Here is a 26,400-nt window from a genome sequence, read left to right as displayed (position 1 = left end):
TATAATGGTGCTGTCTTCCCCTTCAAGCTAATGAAAGTTGTCAGTCAGACCATTTGCAGTTCTTTGTAGACTGTTATCTGTTCCTGAGCTTTGAAACACAGCTGAAACTCAACTCCATTTCCATGAAGATTTGTGCAGGATCAGGAGATGTAGACCTCATTTTCATTAGTTAAAATATTATTTACTTTAAATTTAAGTCATCTGGTGCTACTTTCCACTGATAATAAAATGTTGGATCAGAAATCCAACTTTGCTGCTTGATGGAAGAGGCTGTGGGACTCTCTGTGACTGATGTGTGTCACTGGGACCAGTGCGAGTGACTGGGCTACCGGTACCTCAAGTCTGTTCTAGGCTTCTAGTGCTGTGGGGAAGCCCATTAATATAGTGTTGAACATATGAGCATGGATTTGTACAGGTAGAAATTTTATAATGAACCAAAGCACTTATTTTGCATATACATTTTAGTCTCAACACAAGCAACAGATGTTCCAAGAGGGTCACTAACATCAGGCAGTCTAGAATGACTTGTGTGCAGAAATGCATGGTTTGATGCCCACATTTTTCATGCTATTCCCAGCACACTTTACAAAACATTAAAAAAATGCACTTCCCGATTTTACTAAGCAGCAATATCCTGCTTGAAATGCCCATTGCCTACCCCATGTGTTTATGTTATCCAGTGTTGAAGATTTGTGTATACAACAGGTCCTGTTTTCTAAACACAGTCATTGGCCCTGAGCCCCAGTTTTAGCCTCCACAGTGGTGCTGTCAGTTCTGTCTGCCCTGTCTTCACCAGAAGCCCCTGCACCAGCAAGTAAGAGGCGGAGGATGTCTGTGCTGGGAACTAGATGGGTCAGGGTGTGGGTTCAGATCCCAGCAGAGACACTGATCCTGTACCCTTGAGCAAGATGCGTCTCTTAGGCTTCTCCAGAGGAGCTGCCCCTGCTTGTTTAAGGTGCAGAAATGTGTGTTGCTGAGGGTGAGAGAGTTTATTTACCAGACGTACATGTTGAGATTCTTATAATACTGAATAAAAGTGTCAGCAAAATCAACACATAAATCAAAACAATATGCTGATCTCGCTGCACATCACAGGTTGTGGGCTGTCTTTTCCATTGGACTGTCATTTTGGATCATCCACTAAGGGATGATTAGAAAGTGTTCAAGACTTTTAAGAAACAAACTAAAACCCGGTGACAGTGAAGATACAGTAATAAAATTTTATCCATGTTTGTAGCAGAAGAAGGTCATTTAAAAAATGTATAAGCTTATCACTCCACATCTCGGAGCTCACAGCGATTTCTACACATTGTCACTCGTAGATGTATTCTACAAGGAAAATAAATGCATCAAATATTTACTTGAAAATGTATTAAAACTCTTAATTGTAGTACATTATATTGTAGTTACATCAGGACAATGCTTAGCACAACTGATTAGACATACAGTAGTAAAAATTTAAGAATGCATTTGTGTCTGGTGTTGTGAAGATTCCTCACACGTTTTTCTCCTACTTTGTCCTCTCAGCTTGCACCCTGTTCACTCTTCCTTCAGGATCTCCTGCAGCCCTGTGCTGCAGAATGTTCGCAGAGCCCCAGAACGGCGCACAGGAGCCACATTGTAGGTGGCCTCACACCAAGCCTGTCACATGACCGCGTCACATGACCTGGTTTTCCACTTTTCCAGATGGCCCAGCTGCAGTCTGGCCCTACAGATTGGAGCTCTTCAGGGTTTCTCATCAGGGACCTGCTGTGCTCAATGACAGCCCAAGGCTTCTCTCCCCTACTGAGGAATAATGGCAGGTGCTGATGAAGCTGTAAAGGCGAGAGAAATGAAGTCCAGTTCTTTAAATAATGATTTAGCCACGGAGAAAAACATCGTCCTCTCCTCAGTCAGAAGAAAGAGGGTCCTGGTTCAATTAACATTTCAAAGCTTGTCTTTCATAAAGGCAAGGCCTTAAAGTGCCATGAAAGGCTTCTATGTGCAAAATAGCATTTTTGTATTTTTACAAATATTTAAATGCATTTATTTTAGAAACAGAGTCAAATGAAGACAAAAGTTTAAGTCTCCATGATTCAGAAAAGACTGAACTTGAAGTATTTTGAAATTCATAAGAAAACATAGTACCTAAGTGCAGTTGGACAACCTGAAGCTGCATTCTCCACAGTGTGATCTGTTTCACATCGCTGCCTGGCATTCAGCTCAGGACTGTGCAGGTTCAGTACGTCACTTTATGCAGCAGGTGTGTCTGGTGAAGAGGACCAGTTCACAGCTGCTTTCTGTACTGCTGTTTAATCACATCTGATCCTGTGCTGAGGTGTCTGACAGCCAGGTAAGCTCAGAACCAGGTGTTTCCAGATGAGGCATTTAAAAAATCTCAGCCTTTTCAATACCAGGAGGCTCAGCAGGGCTGTTCCTATAGACTCCATAAGTAGAACCATGTGATTCTGAGATCTAGGAAATGAAAGAAACAACACAAGATGATTGATTAATATGGGTCTTTGAGTTGGGGATCCTTTGGTCTCATTAAGCTACTCCTGTACCAAATGAGCAAAATCAGCTGAGTAGCTACTTTCAATTGCATGTTCTTGGTAGCGCAATTGAAATTCGTCATCTGCATTATTATTATTGCTAATATTATTACTACTGCTACAGTAATATAATAATAAGTGGTAGTTATAGTTACTGAAGAACAACACTTTTAAACACTACCAAGAAATAACAGAAAACCAGACTTGGGAAGTTGCTTTTGTAAAATGTAACTTAGGATTTACAAACTATTATTACTCTGCTCTGTTGCAGTTTATTGGACATATGTGTTTCCTCTGTCCTGCTCAAGCAGCAACGTCTGGAAGAGTCTACACCCAATTCTGACCATTAAATATTCCCCACGGAAATAGATTTCTCTTTAACTTCCCTTCCTGCCACTGGTCGTGAACATTAGGAGAGACCGCTTTCAGAGGGGTCTTGGTCTTTACCGAAGGGACGATCTTTCTGCACTTACCTGTCTGTTGGCATGTTTTCTGTAAGCCAGGAAGAAAGGGTGGTGTTCTGCAGACTGTCGGGAGACACTGCCTCACTGTCTGTTCACCATGACTTTCACCTGAAACTGTAATCAGTCAGGTCCAGAGAAATAAGACTTTTAGGCATATTGGCATCTTCTTCAGTTAACAATCTGAACATTATGTTCTTCTTATGAAAAAAGACTTAAGGCACTTCAAATACATGGCCACAGAAAAAATATTTTCGTAATGACTTTGGTGTTACGCTGACTGACATTTCAGATACACTTCATTTCAGGCTATATGATCTAATCGACTCATTTCAAAGCTGTTTCATCACTGGACTGACAGCGACTTAATCAATGTGCAGGTTTCCTCCCAGCTCTGCTGTCTCAATGGGTGGACAAACACGTCCAGCCGACCAGACTGGTTTCCCAGGTCTCCCAGAACGAGCCTGTGAGGGGACAGGATGAGCGGTGCTTGAAAGGCCAAGAGCAATAATAACTCTGGCAGAAGCCTGGGGAAAAGAGAGGTGAAGGCTGCTTGTTAGAGGCTCTTCCTCACTGGATCCGAGTTATCAAGGACAGCTGAGTTATTGTACTGAAAAACAGAGACGTACCTGAACCTCTGCTCTGTCTTTGCACACATGCTTCAGAGCTCAGAATGCCATGACAGGATCTTAGATCCTAAGATTCCTGAGATTACAACAGGAACGTCTTTAGATTCCCACCGCATAAGAGAATGTTTTGTTTGTCACTTGCGAAAATATTCAGATGTTGCAGTGCAATCCCAGAAGAAGCTGGAGCACATAGGGGTGACCCCTGAGGTGAGGTGCTGGCCTGGAGACGTACAGTACAGGGTAGGTGGGAAAGAAGCTCCTTTTCACAGAGACCCTGTGGGACTGTTAATCTCCCAGCCTGGTACTAGAACAGCATGAGGAACAGAAGGACTCTGCTGCTCTCCAGCTCCTAGAGGAGCTGTCAGAAATGTACCTCAAGGTTCCCTAAGAAACAGTGCTATTGCAAAGCTTGTGATTGTTGGTATTCATAGCAGAAATATCCTACCTACATATCCTACCAGCAGGTTCCTAAAGAGCAAGAAGAAAATAATTAATGAATCCCAGTTGGAGTAGGCTGAATTTAACCAAGCAGCTGGTTACATTCGCCTATAGCAGAATGCAGATCAAATTTTGTCCATTTCTCCTCTCACACACTTGAACACAGCAGCATCTGTGTTGAAGAGGTTATGTAGCAACTGCATATTTTCTTCTAGTAAAATGTATAAAACATGCAAATGAAAGCCTTTAAATAACTTTATTTATTTGAAATTCTAACCAAAAAAGGTTAAAGTTCAAATATTGAGCTTTACCTGAGCAGGACAATCCTCAGACTCCAATCCCATTGCAAACAGGGTGGACCTGTGGAACTCAGACACCACAACCCTCTTCACACATCAATATGTCTTGAACACTGAGCATACTCTATATTTACCAGAAACACATCTAATCCAAAGTATAAGCTTAATGAGGTAACCACTTTTAGTGATAAAGAATTAAATTTAACTTTTACAACTCTAAAACCAAACCATCAAGTCAAAGTTGTCATTTTACAGACAAATTAGCCATAATACTGAAATATTGCATTTCCCTCTTCACTGACACATACATAATCTAACCATTCCTAGACCTGATAAAATGACAGATCAGAACACTGCTGTCTTGTCAAGGGTAGCAAGTAACTTTTGCCGAACTCCTATAGAGTTCTAACGATGACATGTAATGGGATTAGTCACAGGGTGCTGACATACCTTCACCTGCAGACAAAAAGCTTTCTTTTATCATAGGGCTCAATGTCAGGCAGTATAATTTGCTTATTAACAGAAATCACCTTGGGGCATCTTACACATTAGCTGTCAATCTGTACACAGAGGTAACTCAGGTGTGTGAAAGTTGTGTCGTCTTTAAGACAAGTCACAGACATCTTACACAGCCCTCATTTCAGAAAGAGCAATCGTTCGCCAGCTTGTCAAGAAATTCTATAATTCTTTGTTTTCGCCACAGACATCTAATGAGACAGGTTGAGACACATAGCGAAGTGAGATAGTTCTGTTGCCATTATAACTTGAACAAATCCTTCCCTTTCTCTCACCCTCCCATGTTTCCTCAGATCTGAGTGACTTTGTCATCCGTTCCCTATGCTGTAGTGTGTTTTCCAGAAGTGGCTCCATCAATGACCCAAACCAGAAAAGAATATTTCTACATGGAAGAAAACGCCAGTACTGAGAACAGAGTCAGTGCTTTCACATGGATTTTAAAGATCTTATTGCTATACTAGAGCAGTGGTCCCAGTTGCTGTCAGGGATGGGGTTTCCAGCAGAACAACTGTGTAACTGTTGTAATCCACAATATGGAGAGGAACGGTGGCCAGGAAGAGCATCTCCTCCCTCTGACACACCTTTCAGGTGCCATATCTATCCTTTCTGCCTACCTGATGCCACAGGCAGCTTCGTATACATGCCTGCAGTGTTTAGCAGTCCAGGCAGGCTACAGTACACATGCTCCATTGTTCCTGATGCCACTTCCTGTCCTGTTGATAAAACATCTCCAACAGATTTGATGAAAATGAGGCTCAGGAAGAAAAGGAAACGACTGGACCTCACAGGGCGACACTGATCTGGGTCAGCCGGTCGTCTGGAAGCAAAGGAGACAGGATCAGAAATCCATGCATTAATGTGCAGGACATCCCCCATGACAGGGCCACCACATAACTCTTCTAGGACTGTGACTGATAGGACTGAAATAAATAAATAGTGCCATTTCGTTTCCTCACAGGGCTGAGTGAATTGCATTCACCGGATCGTAAATCTGTAAAACGAGTGTGCTTGGATCTGGCTCTGCTCTTCGTCGGCATGCTTGCTGTCTGCAGGACTGGTGCAGAGCCATTGGGTGCAGCATAAATTATCTGCCTTCAGCAAAACGAGCAGCTGAATCACATATGGCCACTGACAGCGCTTGTTAAGCCTTTATTAGTTGCTGTAAGCACATACTTTAGAGAGACATACCATCGCCTGAAACCCAACTATGTTTGACTGATGTACTCAGAAGTTGGAGTAGTTAAAGGAATTAGATTTCTCTCATCACAGCAGACTCTCTGTACAAATTGCAGCAGCACTGCTCTGCCAGGAAAGCCTTTGCACCTGAATGACAAGTGATGTTCTGACAAACATTACAAACAAGAGTAAATAAGATAGTAAGTAAGCTTACTAATGAAAAAAAAAGGATGATTATTCAAGTAGCATAAGAGCCACAGAACGCAGTACAAGGTGTGGATTGTACGTACTGTAGATGAGCTCGTGTGTCTTTGTCCCTCCAGCAACTACCCTGTCAGCAGAGTAAATGAAAGCAGGGAGATCTCCCTGATACCAATGTAAATAAACACAGTGTGGATAACCCCCCAGGAGTTAGCTGGTGTGTGTTCTTCCAGTCCCTTGAGGATGAGTCCATATGTTTGCTTGCTTCTCTGGAACATTAGATCAGTCCTGCTTGAATTTACTTCTCCTCCTTGGGTATAAATTCAATTTAATTGCCTTCTTTTATCTTCATTTCCTACCACTTGTACTGCTTATAAAGACTTATCTGTGCATTTCCAAATGCCTTATATCGTATAAGTGACTATTTTGATCATTTTGCAAAATCTACTTAAAAACCTCCTAAGGACGTATCCAATGGTGTTGACGATTTCCTTCACCCACAATGACTGCAGCAGGAGCAGAGAGGACACAGATGTATTCAGGTCGGAAGCAGCGATCGACTGCTGGTTTCTGAGCACGAAAACAATAAAGTCTCTGGCGGAACTGAGGCCTTGGCAGCTTCACACACACAGCGTGCTTCCTCCTCAAATAAAGCTTCCCAGAACCCGGACATGTTATTCAATCCCACCCAGACAGGAGCTCCCAGTCTTTCCATCTTTAGGGGTGATGAGTATTGGAGATCTCCAGAAGCCAAACCTGAAACACTCCATTAGATCTGCTTGACCATGAAGGTTTTCATGTCAGTGGCTGCAGTTATCAAAATTTCCTAGTTTCTGTAAGATTGCTGATGACATCCCGGACTGGAAGCCTCAAACACTGTTACCAAGAAGCACAAGAGCCAGTTGTGACTCTGTACTGTAGAGTTACCATCAGAGGAACGTCTGCCAGAAATAAAACCCTTGGGGATCTGGTGTGACCAGCCTTCCATGAGCTTTGTGGGGCTTCAGTAATACAAATCCTACCAAGTAATACATTTAATATACAGTACAGACTCAGAACGCATTCCAACAAAAGCAAATAACTCGGAATTATGTTAGAAAAGCTGCAGTCAACATTGTTCGGTCACCCCATTCATATTTAGGCTTTTACAGCAAATACAGTACAAATGGAGAGAAATTTTGACAACTATGAAATGGTCATACTTCCAATCAGGTTAACTTAAGCTTTAACACGATTGCTAATAGCCTGTTATGAGCTGTATTTAAGAAATAGAAAAGAGTTAAGGGGTACATGTGAGACAAATAATATATCAAAACTGCTTCAAAAGAGACATCTTCACTAGGGAGCAGATAAGCAATTGATTCTTATCCATTCCCAAAATAGCATTGTATTTCTAGCAATTCCAAAACAGATGGATATTCTTTGTCAAGAGGTAATGGTGTTTTAATTTTAAATTCATATTAAGCAGTAAATCACTAACTTGAGGACACAAGTGGAACCCACACAGAAGTGCAATTAAAACAGAGAACAGGATTCACCTCTATACCCAAAGGGTGGTGGGAGCGTGTAACAAGCTGCCCAGCCATGTGATTGAAAACGATACTCTGGCTTCCTTCCAGAAACGTCTGGATGAGATCCTGGAAACAATGACTGCTGGTTGGGCCAAATGGCCTCCTCTTGTTTGTAGATGTTCTTCTGTTCTCATAAACTTAGTGCTAAATAAAGGGTATTGTCAAGGTGCCACCCTGAGTGAAGATTATTTCAGCACCATCCCATAATCATCAGTGCACAAAAGAACAATTGAACTGTACTGCCTGAGAAAAGAATACCATAGGAATATGGGACACCCTGCTCAGGACTGGAGCATGGTAGCAACATGAATTCATGTTGTTTTGTTTTCTTTCATCTTGTAAGTTGCACAAAAACAGATTTGGACTTATTCTCCCCTCTGTGGGTTTAAGGATAGGTGAGCTACCAAAGGGGCCCTGAGTCTGAGACGAACAGCTCGCACATTTCTCAACTGCTGAAGCAGCACCGAGCAGCCATGAGAGAGAACAGCAAGTCACTGTGCAACCAGAGCACCGAACAGCACAGCTGATTAATAGCATCAGGCAACCTGCAACTACATATGTAGCTATGAAAGTTGCATTATTCCACCCAGGGTTTAAGGAACAACTATAAGAATGCAAGCATCCTACAGACCTGCTGGATCTTACAAAGGATAAGACCACTACTGGAATTTTCCCTTTCAGTTAGGGAATTATACCTTGTTACATAACTCAGATGAAAGCTTAAACACTTTGCAAATAATGGTTTTCCTTTTTTGACTGGATATCATTGGGTTAAATATAGCTCATAAAGAGCACTATTTGCATTACAGAGGCTAAGGAACTTGTTCTGAGAAAATGAGGCAGGGTTAACCGTCACTTTCTTTAGAGAAGCACATATTCATACCCACTTTATACCAGAGGTACTGTTTCTGGGGTCTGTATCCCAGCTAATACCAATGCTGTTACTTCTGAAATCCATATTCCAGTTTAAATCAGATCTGTGCTTTTTTCAATAGACAGGTGTTATAAAACTTGATACGTTTCAGGCCAAAGGCTGTTGTTCAGGAGAACAAAGGGGAGCTGTGGTAGAGATATGAATCTGTGACACCAGATGTTTGTGTTGCTCTGGCGCTGGAAGGCACCTCGCTCATATTCTGGCTGATCAAACGTTCCTTCAATCGCTCTGAAGTGGTAAACGCCTTGACCGCAGAGGAGAGACATCGCTCTGTTGTGAGGCGGGACAAATTAACAGCTTTCACTTGAGCTCTTTCTGTCACTCCTTTTTGAAGTGAGGGTTATGCAGTACATCAGAGATTGAACTGAAGTGGTAAAGACACGCAGGAATCACAGTGCACATTGGTCAGGCTTCGCACAGAAAATCAATTGGCCTGAAATGTGACCAGATAAACACACACTTTGTACATGGACAAAGAATCTAATTAGTTATAGAGTGAGAAATTAAAATTCTTAATAATCACGAAAACACGAAGGAGAGTGATGCTTGTCTGCTTTCCCAACAAACAAGTAACAGTATAATTACTGTACAGATGTACAGCAGATGTAATTTAAACCAATATTTTAATTAATCACCATTAGAACACATCTTGAAGCACAATCAAGTATTCTATACTTATACATTTAAATAATAATATCAGATTCAGACACTTGGATGGTTTTAACATTTTGTTATACACAACCTACTCCACACATACAAATCAAAACAAGGAAGACATTTTTACATATAATTAATATGAAAGGAGAGCTAACAGCTGCGTTAGTATTCCAACCCTTTGCTGTGGCAAACCTAAATTAAATCAGGTGCACAAAATTATCTTACAGAGCCACACAATTAGTTGATTGGGCTCTGTCTGTGTGCTGTTATACAAACAAAATAAATACATCTGTCTGTGAGGTTCCTTGGTCAGGTAGTGAATGTCAAGCAAAGACTCAACCATTAAGTTTAAGGAGCTTTCAAGGCCGGTCACGGATAAGGTGATAAAGTGAAAGGCACAGATCAGGTACAGAACGGTACGGAAAATATTGAAGTCTCTTAATATAAGTGAACACAGTCAACTCAATCAAGAAGAAGAAGGTGAATCATACTTCCCAGACACTGCCTACATCAAGCTGTCTCTCCAAACTGAGCAGACACAGCCATGAGGCCAACAGCGCCTGTGAGGGAGTTACAGAGTGTAACTCTGTGGCAAAAAGACAAATCCATCTCAAATCCTGCACGGAGTTTGCCAGAAAGCATTTAAATGATATTTTGCTAACATATGGCAAACGTTTTTGGTGTCAGGTGGGAGACAATCTGAACTTTTTGATCTAAACAGAAAGTGTTATATCTGGTGCACAGTCAGTGCAGTGCATTAACCGTCAGCACCATACCTGCATCCCTACTGTCAGGCATGTGTGGCAGCGGTATGGTAATGTGCTGCTGCTCATCAGTAGCGAATTGACAAGGTTGAGGGAAAAATAGATGGTCCAAAATACAGGCAAATCTTAGAAGATAACCTGCTATTCTGTGAAAGACCTAAACCCAGGAAAATGACTCAAAATACAAAGTCAAAGCTACAATGAATAAAGACGTGAATATCCTTGAATGGCTCAAAGTCCTGACTCGAACACTTCTGAGAATCTGCATGAAGATTTGAAAACTGATGTCCATAAGCCATTCCCAAAGCATCCTCAGAGGCTCTTAAGCAAATATGGATCTGCACTGTTTCACAAAGTACCGTAGTTATAGTGCTCAGATCTGTGTTTTAGGTTAAGGTGCTACATTATGTTGGGAATTAAATTATAAAAAAGGTGATTTAAATGGCAAACAGCTGGATGACTCTACCTTTATCTTTATTAATCATCAGCATTAATCACTAGAAATATGTTACTTCTTAATTGCAGCTGTGGACTTGGATTTAATCTTGGAACGACATTCCTGTGTGTGAAAAGGATACATTTAAAATCCCCCCTCCCCCAAGTGAAGTATGAGTGGGGCTGTGTGGGTGCTGGCGCCTGGCCGGTTCAGAGCCTGGTCTTGTCATTAGCTGAGTATCAGCTCCTCTGTGGCTGAGTGAGGCTTTGAGAATCTTGGTCCGGTGTCTGTCCTTGGCTCACAGTGAGAGGTGAAACACATGGCCTGATGATTCACTGGCTACAGGACATGTGTGCACCATCCTCATCTTTCCTGCCTCTGCCTGTGGCTGGGCTGGTTTGAGAAGCAACTGGATTTCACCAACTTTCCAAAAAAAATGAGTTACTCAGCTTGAATATTATTGGGCTGTTAAATAATGGAGGTTGCCATTAACTATACGAATGAAAGAATTGTATTGATTTAACTATATTATTTTTATAAAAAGCACAATGTTGACTTGGTCATTACTCACTCCTAACTTATACATACATATAACACTATAAAAGAAAACATACAGTACAAACCTGAGTCAGTGTAAAGGAATATGGGCTCTGTAGCATTGTAAGAAAGTCCCAAAGTGCTATGTAACACTGCCTTGTGTTCACACTGGACTCCTACAACCAGGACTGCAGTCTGCTGGAGTACAATTGAACATAATGTAATAGAAAAGTCTCTAAAGACACACTGATGCCAAGAAGACATGTTACAACTTGTGCTTGTTTCTTTAAATTGTAATTAACAATGCCCCAAATGCAGGCCATGCTTTTCATGTTGTATTGCTGACTGAGACACACTGTGCAGTAATGGGCATGGTGCTGTTACAGCAGCTGGTCCAGCCTCAGAGGTAACAGCCTGCAAGGGCATCTAAATCAGCACCAGGTGACCTGTCAGATTCCTAGACAGATGCAGAATTAAATTCAGATTCATCTGCACCATTTCTATAAGAACCTGCAGCAGATAAAAAGCTATAAACTCTGGGTCTGAAGAAGCTACGCATGACAGTGATTGAGGTGTTTATGTTGACCTCATTCCCGTCTCCATGGCACTGTGGAGAAGCAGCAAAATGGAAGACAGTGTGGAGGAACATGGAATCACATGCACAACCCAGGGAACTTCGGGATCATGAAACATGAACCAGAGGATACGACAGGCGTCAAAGGGGCAGGGCATTTGAAACTGAGGACAGCGGGCTTTTCCATGCAAAGAGCTTCGGGAGTCTGGAACAAGCAACTGCGCCGTGTTGCTGCAGCTGGGTAGTTAGAAAAGCCGATGAGATCTGAGGATCGCATATCGTCTAAAACCCAACGAGCTCAGTGTCCTCCTCTCGTTTGCAAACAGTCTTGTTTTCTGAAAACTTCTAACTGATCAGAACAGCAGCTGGGAATCGCAGTCCCTCTTGTCTCAGTTATTGCACCTCCAGAGAACAACACAGGGCTTACCAAAAGAAGGTTTAAGCACTTTTAAAGACTATTTCATATTGTTCAGTCAAACCTGAAGTAACTCATCAGTAAGTAAAACTGACAAGCACCATCAGGACCAAACTCCAGAGGAGGAGGTGACTCTGTTCCTTAAACAGAGCAAAGATGCTCCATAGGTCTTAGCTTGCATTCTGGGAAAAAATAAATGTTTATTTCACTGGCTGCAGAGAGAATTTATTAATTTGACATTTTTTTATTATTTTAGAAAAAAATCAATATATGGGAAACATTCTATTTAGCCCATACCTAAATACAGGGCTGGGAGAAATCGGAGACTCTTGTCAGGACAAAATAATAAACTGGGATTCCTACCTCCCTTCTTAATGGGGGGGTGGGGGGACATTCAACAGCCAATCAGACGCTCATGTCTTTTAGGGGGGAAACCAGAGTTACTGGCGGAGCTCTTCCTGAGCACAGGGTGGGCTTCTGCATGAAAACTCCACACAGGCAGGTGAAAGTGCTGGACTGGAGCCAATAGACAGTCCCCTTGGCTTCTGTAACCCCACCACTTCTGTTATACTGTGAATCTGTCTGCACTGCCGCTCTGTAAAAGCATTTGGGGTTCTAATATATATGAAAGATCAAATTGTTTATGGGTCAAAATGAAAACAATTTCTGAGCTACAATGTACACAGTAGGGCTTGTCAAAGAAGGAAAGGAATCTGTCTTCAAATGCTCCAGACTCAAACTGTGCAGAAATTCCTCTGCAAGCACAGCATCTGAACTGGCTCTGCTGCTTAGACCCTTGACTTTTGCACCACTACATCTCCTTTCTTTAAGCTTTCATTAGAAATGTTTCCTTAAATTAAAATGGAGCGGCTGTAGTTGACGTTTTTCCAGACATGTTTTAAATGTGACCATTTTTCGGTGGAAAGTCCTGAAACTCAGCAGGTGCTCTTATGTGACGCCAGGCAGGATAGAGCAGGAGACACCGGGATTGGAAACAGACCTGAATATCCCAGACCAGCTGACCAGCTGGGCCCGAGGTCAGTGCTGGGTCATCTTGCTGGAAACGTTCTGTCGTGACACCACCCACACCAAAACAGCCTGCTGCAAGTCAAGAACGTCCCCACCGTGTGCTCAGACACAGAAAGAAGAGGCCGAGCGTAATGTTCTCGCTAATTCGTTTTTATTAGTCAATATGGAAACACGCGATGAAAGAGACACCTACCGACCGCGTTTCCGAGTTTGGAAAGAGAGCACCGCGAGCTCCAACAAATACTGACACCAGTTAAGAAACTTAAAAAAAAGCTTATATGGCGTTATTCGTTTGCTTATTTTTTGACAACCAGGTCAAGCAAAATACATTTTCTTTCCCGCGCTGCACTTCCTAAACACCTCCATTTAAAAGCAGATCAAAACAACTTCACACCTTCGTTGTTTTTTTTTTTAGAAATTCCAGCGCATCAGATTCAAAACGTGTCACAAAGGTCACAAGGGTTAAACCAGCAGTCGCCTACCAGCAGCTCTTTCGGATGGGGATGGAGACACCAGCCCTGCCCAGCCCCGTGGCCGTGGCGACCCGTTTGGAATGAGAAAGCCTTTTCGACGCACCGAAGAAATCGCCCGCCTGCCCTGGCGCCCCCTGCAGGGAGAGGTGTGGAAGCGCGAGTCGGGGAGGCGGGGTTGTGACGTCACGATCCCCGGCGACCTGCAGAGGCGATCCCGCGGGGCTGCCCGGCCACGTGCCCTTCCCCCTGCAGCCGCCGGACGTCCATCGGGGCTGCAGTGACCGAGCTGTGACCCTCTGTTGAGGAAGGAGAGTCGGGTGTTCAGTGACACAAGCAAACTAAAGCCAAGAGAGTAAACAACCAGCTCTCACACGACTTTAAACTCGATATTTCAAATGCTTTGTCATCCCCGTATTACAAACCATCTTCAATTCCCGATTAGTCTTGCCAAGCAAAACTAAAACAAGGAAATACATGCATCTATGGATTAATTTATCGATCCATTCTGAAACCATTTTACGATTAAGGAAGGGATTAGTGTTTTAAACGTCTGAGTGACAATCTACCTAAGCGCGCAGGAAAAAAAGTACATCTGAAGGTTGTAGCCCCCTATTATATCTAATTGCTATAATTATTTTTTCTATTCCACTACCTATGAGATTTATAGAGAATTTAGAATTAGCCGGAACATGCATCGCTTGGGCGCGTAACCCTTACAGAGCGACCAAACTCCTACCTGTCGCTTACCCGACTACCAGAGCTCTCGGGTATAACAGCCTTTTTATTTCGACAGACTAACCTAACCTAACCGTGAATTGTACCAAAATGTACCAAATCAGGGGGGAAAACTACACTTAATTGTGGTGATGCGTTCTACAATAAAAAACATTGATAGATTTTGGCCATGACGCCCATGCAGCCTGTGTTTTCCGTGGTCAAACTGTGGATACGCAGAAATGCGTTTCACCTGATTTTTATACCATCTGATTCTCATCGAATGCGCAGGTGTTATGACGTTTCATCGTCGTGTTCACTGTTCTTGCAGTTGCAAATAGTAATACAATTAAACAGCTGACTTACCGGGCGCAATAGTCAGGTGGACAAAGTCTTCTGTAATAATCGCTTGAATTAAAAAAAAAAAAACGATAGTACGATTGATGTTCTACCCGTTTTGTTTTTATGCTTCATTATGCCAGATCAGTAATTGCCTGACACTTATGAACAACATGCTAAATACTCTCGATATTGCAATTTTTTGCTCTTTACAGAAGCAAACAACATCCATTCGGGCAGTATCCATTTAAACAGAATGTCCCTACCAATCTAAAAGTCTGACATGAAAAAAAAGTTTACAAAAAACCGATTCTCTTATGAATAATGTATCATAAAAATAATTTCAGATTGAGAAAATGTGTGCAATATGTGAGAAGCAGTGTGTTTGGAAAAGAGGAGTACTGAAGTTCAAAAACAATTTATCAGCGAAACTAAAACAATTATATAAAATATAAAAATAGAAACTCAAATATAGGGGAGTAAATTGACAAACTCGATGATGTTTCCGAACAATAATTATATCAATCGTATAGCGACACGACAGGTCTCTTTACAAGACTGTCTTGAAAGCCCCGGCGCCTGAACGCTAATCGAATAATAAAACAAAGTACATAAAGTACCATTTAGAAAGAATACTGATTCATAAAAATGGCTTCATGAGAAAACATTTGGGTAAAATTATGAAATTCAACAACCAGAAAGTATGACTGGTTTCTTTTTTCTTTTATACAAATATAGACAAATGGTGTCCTGCATGAAGTTATTATGTAGATCATTCTTATTCAATTTCTTGTTCTCGTTCGTTGGTAAATAATTTATTTGTCTTTGTTTTTCTATTCCAAGGAGACACTTAATTTTAAAAGCAGGAAATAAAACCAAATATTAAATCAACTGAAACGTTCTGCCTATCTCGTGCCGCCACAGCTGTTCACGAATCCGTTCGCTGGACTTCGTGAACCACGGAGCGACAGAGCACCACACAGAAATAGATCTGTTAGAAAAGCAGATGAAAACTTAGCAGTTCTGAGATGTGAATTCAGACTTTACATGTATAACTAGTGTAAACTGAAAACACGTTAGGAGAAATATATTTTATTGGAAAGTTCCTTATGCAAGGGAGTCATTTCAAAAGATTATATATGTTCGTATAAAAACAATAAACCAAAATACATGCTATCCAGCAAATTCACGGTCTCTCACTCACACTGTATTAGAAAACTGCAATTAACATAGAAACAAGACATACAATTTAGCTCTTTGTTCCGACTTTTTCAGCATTAAAACTACGGGAAAATATCCACCTATTCTTTGTTTTGTAAACCTCAGTTTTTACTACCAATCACACCATCCTGCTTGGCATAGCAGCAGGCACTTGTCAATAATCGGTATCTGTTGTCTGTATGGGACACCCATAAAGAAAATTGGTATTCAGTTGGTAATTGGTACGTTCAGTCGGGAACACGAAGTTCGGCATTTTTTTCTCTTTTACATTATCCTTAAAAGTTAATTAATATAATTTAGCAAGTATGATTTTAAATTACGATTATTCTATGTGAAAAGCTTCATATATATATGTATATCATTTTGTATAAAGTGCGTCGCTTGAAGACAAATGGAAAACTGAACGCTAACGCTGGGCCGTAATTAAGCCAGTCCACAAAATGAATAGATGGTGAATGTCTAGGTTTTTATTCCGCCGCAACTGACGCGGAGCAAAAACTAAATCTATGAGTTACGAGAAGTTTTTAAAATCCTGTTTGAGATCAAGCTTCCAAAGGGTGTTCGATCACCTAGGCTACCCTCGTCATGAATACACATTTTCTTATCCGCGCGTCATGAACGAAAAACAGGAATCGCTGAACATTTTACAATCGAGTTACAGCACTGATGTCGCCACAATCTTTCAATAAGGTGCGTTTCTCTCCTCGTGTTCAACAGGCCGCCCTGATACACCGAGCTTTTTACAGCTAGCTTCTTCACCGATTGTACGTTATATGAAAGTATTTACAAAATACTCACAGGTTTCCTGCACCCAGGTCTTATCTCCTGAAGCCACAGACCTTCCGAAATGGCTGCTTAGTGACAGCACCCGCAGACACATTCAAGGTAAAGGTGAATGCCAATCTTTACTCTTCACGCCAGTTCGAGCTTTCCTCAGCAGAGCTACTCATTCTAAGGTAATTTACCACGAAGTACGTCAGAGAAACTTCAGGCCAGGTGATTCTTCATGAAAATGGCGGCATCCATTTTCCTTTTGATGATGATAGTGGTAATTATTATTATTATTATTATTATTATTATTATTATTATTATTATTATAAGTAGTAGTACACGAATGTGCTATTACTAGAATGCACAGAGAAGAGCGGAATAAGCACTATTTTTCCTTAAGTATCAAGATCCATCATATACAGTACATGTCTGTTGAGCCGCATTGTCAATTTAAAAGATAATCCCGTGGATTTCATCGCCGTTAACACTCAACACTGGATATCTGCTACATTATACCTTTTCACTGCTTTCTGAACAGGCCTCGAATCGCTGGCCTTCGTCTAGCTAATTATTAGAAAAGATGATAAAATCAAGATATTTCATTAAGATTTTCGACACGGTTTCGGCCTCGTCCTGTTTCAGTAGTCTGTGCCCGTAAACTCAAGTCAGTATTGCTGTCGGCGCACAATGTTTCCACAAATGTACTGTGAAGGGTTGGAGTGAGACAGCTCACGCCTGATATCCAACTGTGGGCTCCAATGCGCCAGACAGTATCCATACTGTCTCAATATCACAATATTCACCAGAAACAAAAATTCAAGAACACATAGGTGCTATCGCGTCTGGTCCCACTTACAACATTTTATTTACTTGTCCTACATTATTTTCCCTCTGGACTAATTCTGGGCTGATCGGTCAGAAATGAATCTCAAAAAGGGGATCAACCATATTTCTCCAAGGAAGGTCAAAGCTGCTCGACTTCATCCCTCCCCCCACAAGCCCTTGGGTACCGAGGAAGTATCTCCTGACCGATAAACCCGTTTTTCACTGGGCTCGGGGCAGGAAGGGAGCGAGATCGCCCTGCAGTTTTCCTCAGAAACAGGGACGAGACGCTTGCGGAGCTGGCTGGGCCGCCTGGCTGAGCAGGACACTGGAGTTGTGCCCCTGTGCCCTCAGACGGCGCCGTGGCACAGACCAGGATGATCTGAATACCCGCAGCTGCTCAATTTGTGGCTTTTACGAGACGTCAGAAATTCCCGTCCTAGCAGCAGGCTTTATTGCCCCTTTGACGTCACGGAAGCTTAAGAGCTGTAAAGAGTCGGTATTCGGCTTTCTTTATGATTTCAGAACCTATCAGGCTGAATACGGTCACCTGGACCGCCGAGCCCAGCTGCTCGGCACTGAGCCCGAGCCGTCCGCGCGCGGCGGAGGAAAGCCGCAGGGCGAGCCCGTCGCGCGCACCAGGGCCTGGCGCCGCGCGCTGCACTGCACACCTGTGCACGCGTCAGCCTACTAGTGCATAATTCCACAGAGAGTCATACCTCTAATAGGCTTGAACAGTTTGTGTACTGAAGGCCACCAGAATACCACGGGAAGTTAAAGGTTTTAAATTAATTGAATGTAGGGTACGTAGCCTCTGTAATATGAACCCTTCGTTAAGCCCACCCTCTTTCATTCCAGATTGATTCCTTCAATCACGAGTCCGATGATGGATACCTTTTTGAAGGTGACTGAAGCCCCCATTTTGGTGAGGTTGTCGATTTGAATGATCTGTATCGAGAAAACCACAATCATTTCTTTTTAGATATTCATTTATGCAGTGTGTCTCCGAACTTTGACCTGCATAGGGGGAAAAAACATGACATTGTCTGCGTTTTGAAATTCACTGAGCGCGTTTGTGAGGGCGGTTTGCGTTAATGCATTAGTTATCTTTACTGTAACAGCAGTCAGTAATGCTCGTCGGACTAAGGTAAGACAGCCACCAACACGCCCCGGTGATGCTGATCTCTCAAACCTTCAAATGTGGAAATGTTAAGATACCATTTCGGTTATTCCATTTGAAGGAGAAATCACAACCCATAATGTCCGATTAGCCTCTACCATCACTAATGTTGGACTGACCCCCAAGTGACCTCACGGCAAACAGCGGCCCAGCGAGCTTCCTGTTGTCTGTGGATTCATGCTCTCTGAGTAAATATTGATCTGTATCAGCCTGACTTCCCCAATGGGAGTCCACGCACAGGCGGAGGCTTCAACAGAAGATGTTTGCACACTCAGAAGACTACCAAGAAGTCTGCGAAAAACTTCGTTAGAAACAAAAACTGATTTGTGGGGTTAATGTTACTGCAATATCATATTCCAGTTTGAACACAATATTTTATACCGCGTTGTTTTAAAATATTTAACCAATCTCAGTCCATTAATTGAGCAGAATGAAACGACTTCACGTTAATTAATACTAAACTTACACGTTTGTCAATCGGTTTAGAAAAGTACTAGTTCCACTTCTGGGCAATACTGAAAAACTCTGAAGATTAAATATAGCTTGAGACACACAAAGATTGTTTCGTCATTATTTTAAAATACATAAATCCCTCTCTCACTTTGTCAGTTACACATTTTACATTTCCAGAACATCACAGATTTCAATTTATTAAGGATTCGCGACAATATCAATGTTGTAATATGACTCGTGCCTTTAGTATGAAATGTCTGATGAAATATTTATACATCTCAAATATTAAATCGACACAATTGATTGATAAACAATTCGTTAAAAACATAACCAATTAAATAAACCACAATTTAAACATTACGCAATGGGATCTCCTGTAAATGTTACATGCAGATTTCAAACTGGTGTCACACAAACATGTAAGTAGATATGAAATTCATGCTTTTAGCACTGTGTATCTGGCTTGATATTTCTGCATACACGTGTTCTTAAATCGAAAAAATAGAAGATATTATTAATGATCAGTCCCGAATCATTTACAACGCCGCTGTCCATATTTAAATATCACACATTTCTTTTGCCTTAGTCTTTTTTATTTTATCCAAAACCATCCTTTAGTTTCCAATAGTTCCAATAGTTTAATGGAATTGTAGAATGACTAAGATTATAATTAAGAAAATACTCCTCTATAGTATTCGCGCACGGTCTGTAAAAATCTAGTGCAAACAGACTACACATGCTGCCATGCTGTAGCGTGCAAAAAAAAAGGCTTCTTAGGATCCGGTCAAAAAGAAAATAAGTATTTTTCTCGGTTTTGTTTTCTCCGGCCTTTAAAGTTAAACATTATGGCCCCTTCGGTGTAGCACTGCAGGCAAACTCCATGAAAGGGCTCGTTCTGGAGACTGCGGTGTTGACTTTCATGTCAATTGCTTCTGCGACGTCAGATGAAAGGGCCCGGAGACTGGAATTCGACTGGAATTCTTTCTCTCTGCCATACAAACTCCAAAGGGAAGCTGAAAAATATTCGTCATTTTGAGGCTAATGAGAGGCTAATGAGGAGAAAACTGTTTAGCAATAAAAATGCGCAGGTATGTGCAGGTACACTATACTACCTTTATATTAAAACGAACTAAGTGCAGATCCCAGATTAACTCCTAACCCTGTTGTGGGAAAAAAAAGTCATTTCTGGTTTGTTTAGAAGCAGGATAGTTTTAATACATATCATACATAGACCCGTAAACTTTACTCGATTCAAATACATTACATGTGTTGTTATAGTTTCTTCGCTTGTACAGAAATATACTTTTACAACTGATAAAACTCAGTGTTAAGGGAGGTACATCAAAGCGCTGTGCATCATGCAGACGTCGTCACGAACACAGGTGTCAAATACAACTTGGTATTCCGAGGTATTTAAAGTGTGCGACTTCACAGGCTCGGGATGAACCCACTTTGAACATTTCAATAGTTAAACGTTTCAGTGCAATTTCGTTTTATTTCACACAAATAAACACAATTTACAATAAAGTGAGCTTGTCTTCTTTATGAGGTATCTGTTTTTCATTATCGTTTTTTCCTGTATAAAATAAAAAAAATGTAAGATCGCTCCTAAGTTGTGTCTTTCTATACCCTTAACATCTTACCGTCGTTATGTAAAAAGAGATTCTAAAAAATGGATTAAATACACATATTATAACTGCATCAAAGTAATTACATAATTGCAAATCATAAGCTGAAGAGTTTAGGCAAGATCACCCGACTGCAAACTCTCTGCATTTAGTGCATTTCTCTAGATTTGTCATCATCACCTGAAATTATGGGGAAGTTACACATGTGGTAGAAAACAGCTTGCTGACTGCAGTATGTACTGTGTCATCTGTCTTGTGTTTTAATACATATTGTTGTCATTGAAATTCCGATCATCTAAATCCCAGCACTTACTTGCTCTATATCACTAAAAAAAACATGATAAAATGCGGACAATGCAATCTGCCACATTCCTCCGATGACTATGACTGGAGCTCAGAGGTGCAGCCGCATGACAGGCTGGTCTGTCAGCGCGCTGCTCAGGAGCTTCAGCTGGAGGGACACGTCTCCGCGGTGGACGCTGAGGATGAGGCTGGAGAAGGTGTCGAAGGGGCGGAAAGAGATCTTTCCGACGCGTCTTCTCTTTCTTCGCTTTCTGCTGCTGCCGACGGAGAACTCGGCAACAGACCTTCTTTCTCGCGTTTCTTTTGCTTCATCCTCCGGTTCTGGAACCAGATTTTCACCTGAGTCTCGTTGAGCTGCAGAGCTGCTGCGATCTCCACCCGCCTGGCTCGCGTGAGGTACTTGTTGAAATGAAACTCCTTCTCCAGCTCCGTCAGCTGCTTGGTTGTGAAGTTCGTTCTCACCGTGTTGGGCTGGCCGGCGAAACCGTATTCTCCAACTTTCCCTGGAAACCAAAAAAAGTGCAGAGGATGTCAGCCTGACCATCGTCATTCGTGTGAGAGAACATCAGAGAGGATGTGCGCTTAATGACAAAACCGGGCGAACAGGTGGAAAACACTTTGAGGTCGACTTCCACAGGCTGGGTAGCAATCGTATAGAATAGGTGCTCCTTGAGGAAACGCACAAGGGTTACAGAATCTCGTCACATGTGCTTTTTGCATGACAGCAGTACAACACAACTAAACGATACAGAAATAAACTGTTGAATTCAGTTTTCCTTAAGCGTCGCAGAAAGACACATCAACGGTCAGAAAGGTGCGCAACAGCGTGACACTCACCGGTCTTGGGCGGATTTCTTTTGACTTTCATCCAGTCAAAGGTCTGTGCTTGGGGCGATGTCTCGGCCAGAGGAGAGCAGCAGGGGTCGTGGTGAGAGGCGTGGAGAGGAGACAGGGGGTTCGTGTAGCCGGGAAGGGGCAGGTTCGCCTGCTCGTGGCCGTAAGCGCCGTGCGTGTACGGAAGTACCCCCACCGACGCTCCGGTGTAGCCCTGGTTGTGCTGCACCATGGAAGCCGAAATGTTCCCCGAGTAAACTGCTGGGGCGCACTGAGGGTACCCCGCGCTAGACTCCACGTCTTGGTTCAGTGAGTAATGATTGTAACTCGCACAGAAGCCCTGTGTGGCATACCCCGCGCCACAGCTGGGGTGACTGGGGTAGGTGAGGCTCAGGCTGCTGTGAGGCTGGTAGGCGGCCGGCTGGTGAGGGTGGTGAGGAATGCCCCCTGGCGAGCCCCTGCCCACGCCAAAGCGATCGTCAGCGCCGCAGGTATTAGTTGTGACAGAGCAGGACGGGAAAGTTGTAATCCCATGGTCTGGGTGAAAAGCCCTGGAGGAGCAGGACGCGGTTTCTCCGCTGATCACAGGGTAATCTAAGAAGGAGCTCATTGTAGCATTGTCTACCTGTCACGACTGGTCAGGTCTGAAGCGATGACCGTGCTCCAGCCCGGGTGACCGTGCCAACTTGCCCAGTTCGTCCATCGGGCCAGCACAGACCGATATGAATGAGGAGCGGGGGTCACGTGACTCGTGTCCGCCAGTGGCTGCACAGCGGTGCTGAGATAGCCTTCTGCTGGCGGTGATAGATCACCGGTTTACAGACATTTAAATTCTCCACGCTCCTCTATCAAGGTGACGCACACCAGCCCGTAATGTATTGCTAGTTCAAACAATGGGCGAGACAGAGTGCAGCGGAAATCGTTCAGGACACTTCTCGAGACAATAAACAGCCCATTTTCCTGATGGATAACGTTTCTTCTTTTCTCGCTTTTCCATCCCGAAAGCACAGCTGTTTCAGCATCACTTAAGCACAAGGTAAGAAAAGCGCCATCTCTGGTTGTGAAATGTTTTCTGTTTAACTGAACGTATTACCTATATTGTAGTCAACAACAAGTCTAAGATTAAATATGTCTTTGGGGCACATTTATAAAGTGGGATTTGGAATTTAGCATGTATTTCACGTTTGCCTTCTGAGTGTTGTAGTGTGAAAAGACAAGGTGAGCTCGATTCAACATTTAGCTGGGGGTCGATGCTTGGACTGAAGTTGCTGCTCGTCAGCATTCGAGAGCCGGCAGACAGGTCGCATCCTATCAGGTGTCTGTGTGTGTTCACAGCTGTCGGCATGGAGATGAGAGCCTTCTGTAACCAAAATCAGCGATGCTATCAGAGCGCTCTGAGCTCCGCGCATCACCTTCTCCGGCGGCTGGAGGCGAACACAGGCTGGACTACAGTCTAAACCGACACGTCTTTCATTCTACGATATAGGTCTTGGTTTCCCAAGCCTCGCCCCGGAGGCTCGCAGTCCTGCTGGCTTTCATCGCAGCACAGCCGTCAATGGTCTAATTTAGCTACTTATTGGCTTCGATGGAAGAGTTGAGCAGATTTTCTCAAGTCTGGAGGTGCCTCTGATCTCAGGAGACCTAGAAAACCTTCAGGATCGCGCCCCTTCAGGACCGGCCTGGGAAACCCCTGAAATGGGCGGAGCCTGAGAGGGGAGCTGTGACGCGTTTCATCTGCTCATGTCCGCTGGGTCCGTAGAGACGAGCCAACTTTTAGAGACCAACCATTCAACTCTACAAATAAGACTTTATCCCGCCTGGTGTGCGGTTTCCCTCACAATATAGCTGATGTGACTCTCCTCATTCGTTTTTTTTAGCACAGCTTCCGAAACCGTTCCTCTAAATACAGTACGTAATGCTTTTTAGGACGTAATTTCTCTTAATTCGATAAAAAGTTGTAAAGGGGCTATGTCGGTCAGACAAAACCATCTAAACTGGCATACAAATGTCTAAATGGCACGAGCAACAGCTGAAGAAGAGTAATATCGAAACATGCCACCCCACAGAAGGTTTCCTATAATAGAGTAGTGGTTCCAGAATGGAATATTTTAGCCATTCACCCCTAAACTTGTTTGTGCGTCAGCATGATTAAACGTATCCATCGATTAATCGATAACGAAATTACCCGGCGTTAATTTAGTTATCCTACAATGCACATTTATTCTATTGCTGTTATCATATACCCAATATGTATATTTAGGCTTTTCCGATTACGTGGTGTTTTGTCCACCGGCCCTGTTTCCACTGCGACCTTACACAAGGCGAGACTCCGTGGTCAGCGCTGTGCAATAAGATGGCGCTCTCGCTTGAATCCAGGGATTCAGGAAAGGTGGCTCTTTCACAACGCCCAGCTCTGTCTGCAGTAACTACACATTTAAGCTTTCAAATATTGCCAGATGAACGTATGTCGTTTAGTACGTGTGCACAATCTGCACTGTTTTGTGTTTTTTTTTCACATACAAAAAAATAGTATACCTTATAAGATAGAACGCACAAAATGGAAAGGCATGTAAACTTACCATCACAATAAAAAAACCCTAGAAATACATTAACAGGCCTGTCCAGCTCTGTGAAGTTTCCACATCGCCCACGTCTTTAAAATGCGAATTGTTGACAGCCGGAGTTGCGAAAGAAAGGAGGTATTGTTTCAGGGGCACTCTGATACAATTCCTTTCAAAACCGTCGATTCGCCAGCGTGGGAGATAGTCCCGAAAAAGTCTTCATTCTTTAAAGGTTTCTAGATGTTTGTGTCCAGAGAAAATTTGCTTTATGGCAACATATAATTGGCAAAATGTCACGTTATTGCCTATGTGGTTTACAGTTTAATAGATTTAATAATGTTCGATCGATTCCAAATTAGAGGAAAATATCATCGTAATAACAAATTACAATCTCTGGATGAGGCATAGAATGTGGATAATAAAGAAGAATAATTTTATTGACTAAATAGAAAGGCTCACTATAGACACCCTTTTAGGAAAAACTATATAAAAATAATCTTAAATATACATATATTTTGGTGCATAAGACAAACTACGTTTATGTCGATTTGAAGTCCATTGTTAAATGTGAACATAAACTTTTAACTAAACAAATCGAAGAATATATATATATATTTTAAAAGTGCACTTAAAGAGATTGTAACACCCGCTCTGAGTTGAGCAGAGAGCATCTCGGTGCATCGGCGGCCGTTCTCAGGCCGCTCTGCTGGTTTAAATGGCAATAAAAATGAATTACTGCCGAACGCCTACAAAGTTAATGCTTTTGGCTGGGAATCCCCAGTCCCTCCAAATACGTAAGAGGTTTTTATTTGTGCATGTGCTCCTGCAATTGATCTCTTTGATGACATTCTCATTCATAAAAGAGAGTTTGATTTATGAGTTTGGGAAGAATTTCATCCAGGCCTTCCAGCCACTTCTTACGCAATTCCATCACGTTTTGCAGAGTAATACAAACTAAGCCAGGGCGCTTTCTGAGAAGCCGGGCTCTAGTCTGCATAAAGCCGCTTTTTGCACAAACTCCAGCAATATGAAGTTTGATTTCCACAGATACCAAGTGTAAGCCGTAACAATAACTCTGTGCCTGTCTTTTAAAAGGACGAAGGCTGTAAACTACAGAAGGCTACGATACAGTGCGTTTTAACTTAAACAATATTAAGATTATTCAATGTTTTATTTTAAAGTGCAAAATTACCTATGCCTGTCCAAGAGTTTTCTATTTCCGACTATGCACCGAATGCAGCATCCCGAAAGATTCCTATATGAAACTATATTTAATTCATTTAGACATTTCCCCGCTGGAAGCTCTTTCTAGTTGTTCGTGTTCAGCTACTGCCTGAGCTCACCCGGCAGAATCCCAGTCCACCACGTCCTGCGAGATTGAAACTCGGTGAAACGGTCTTTTGCACTAACTACGCTTTTAAAGTTTTTGTTGTTTTGAAAGAAAAAGAACATGCCTGTAAAACTTTGAAATTGCTGTTTGTTTTAGTAAATACTTTTTATCTTATTTTAGGTTCGGGAACGAAGAATATTTTTGGGTTTCAAGAGAGAGACACAATGGAAAACATTTTATTATTATTATTATTATTATTATTATTATTATTATTATTATTATTATTATTATTATTATTATTATTATTATTATTATTATTATTATTATTATTGGTGATGGTAATAATAAGTAGTTTTAGGAATTACACCCAAATATTATCCTGTACAGATTATACAAATTATATTTTTGAAAACGAATTTGAAAATTTGACTCATAAATTTAATTTTAAAAAGTTAATTGCTGATACATTTAAATGTATACTTTACTGTTATTTTTCTAAAATACGTTTAACATTGTACCTTTCTTTATGTTCATTTTTGATTTGCTGTGGAATAATAAAATATTCTGACCTTCCATTTTGTTCAATCTCGTGTTGTTTGAGAG

At 42.0% G+C, this 26,400-nt stretch overlaps 1 protein-coding gene and 2 long non-coding RNA genes across 6 annotated transcripts; 1 reads left to right on the top strand and 2 right to left on the bottom strand.

Moving 5' to 3' along the window:
• Positions 1–1,356: 1,356 nt before the first annotated feature.
• LOC148650792 (uncharacterized) lies at positions 1,357–17,301 on the bottom strand. Of its 4 annotated transcripts, none has more exons than XR_015925541.1 (5): positions 16,714–17,301; positions 13,651–13,937; positions 3,005–5,691; positions 2,128–2,447; positions 1,357–1,814 (listed from the first exon to the last, which is right to left on the bottom strand). It is a non-coding gene; the product is annotated as an uncharacterized LOC148650792 (long non-coding RNA). The 4 variants fall into 4 exon arrangements; XR_015925540.1 differs by having other exon boundaries at positions 2,128–2,454; positions 16,714–17,300; XR_015925542.1 differs by having other exon boundaries at positions 2,128–2,454; positions 3,005–3,109; positions 16,714–17,227.
• Positions 16,494–26,398, top strand: LOC148650790 (uncharacterized). Its single transcript, XR_015925546.1, has 5 exons — positions 16,494–16,605; positions 16,716–16,800; positions 18,367–18,433; positions 22,917–22,942; positions 23,242–26,398. It is a non-coding gene; the product is annotated as an uncharacterized LOC148650790 (long non-coding RNA).
• Positions 20,102–22,753, bottom strand: hoxa1a (homeobox A1a). The gene is made up of 2 exons (XM_088600320.1): positions 21,910–22,753; positions 20,102–21,575 (listed from the first exon to the last, which is right to left on the bottom strand). Exons 1-2 carry the CDS (start codon positions 22,514–22,516, stop codon positions 21,217–21,219), a joined length of 966 nt encoding a protein of 321 aa, XP_088456446.1. The 5' UTR covers positions 22,517–22,753; the 3' UTR covers positions 20,102–21,216.
• Positions 26,399–26,400: the final 2 nt, after the last annotated feature.

Source organism: Lepisosteus platostomus, chromosome 12 (genome assembly GCF_059453375.1).
Source record: "Lepisosteus platostomus isolate fLepPlt1 chromosome 12, fLepPlt1.hap1, whole genome shotgun sequence".
In the NCBI taxonomy this organism is placed as follows: Eukaryota; Metazoa; Chordata; class Actinopteri; order Semionotiformes; family Lepisosteidae; genus Lepisosteus; species Lepisosteus platostomus.
The sequence above is the reverse complement of the archived record's forward strand: the minus strand, read 5'-3'. Positions and strand labels throughout refer to the sequence as shown.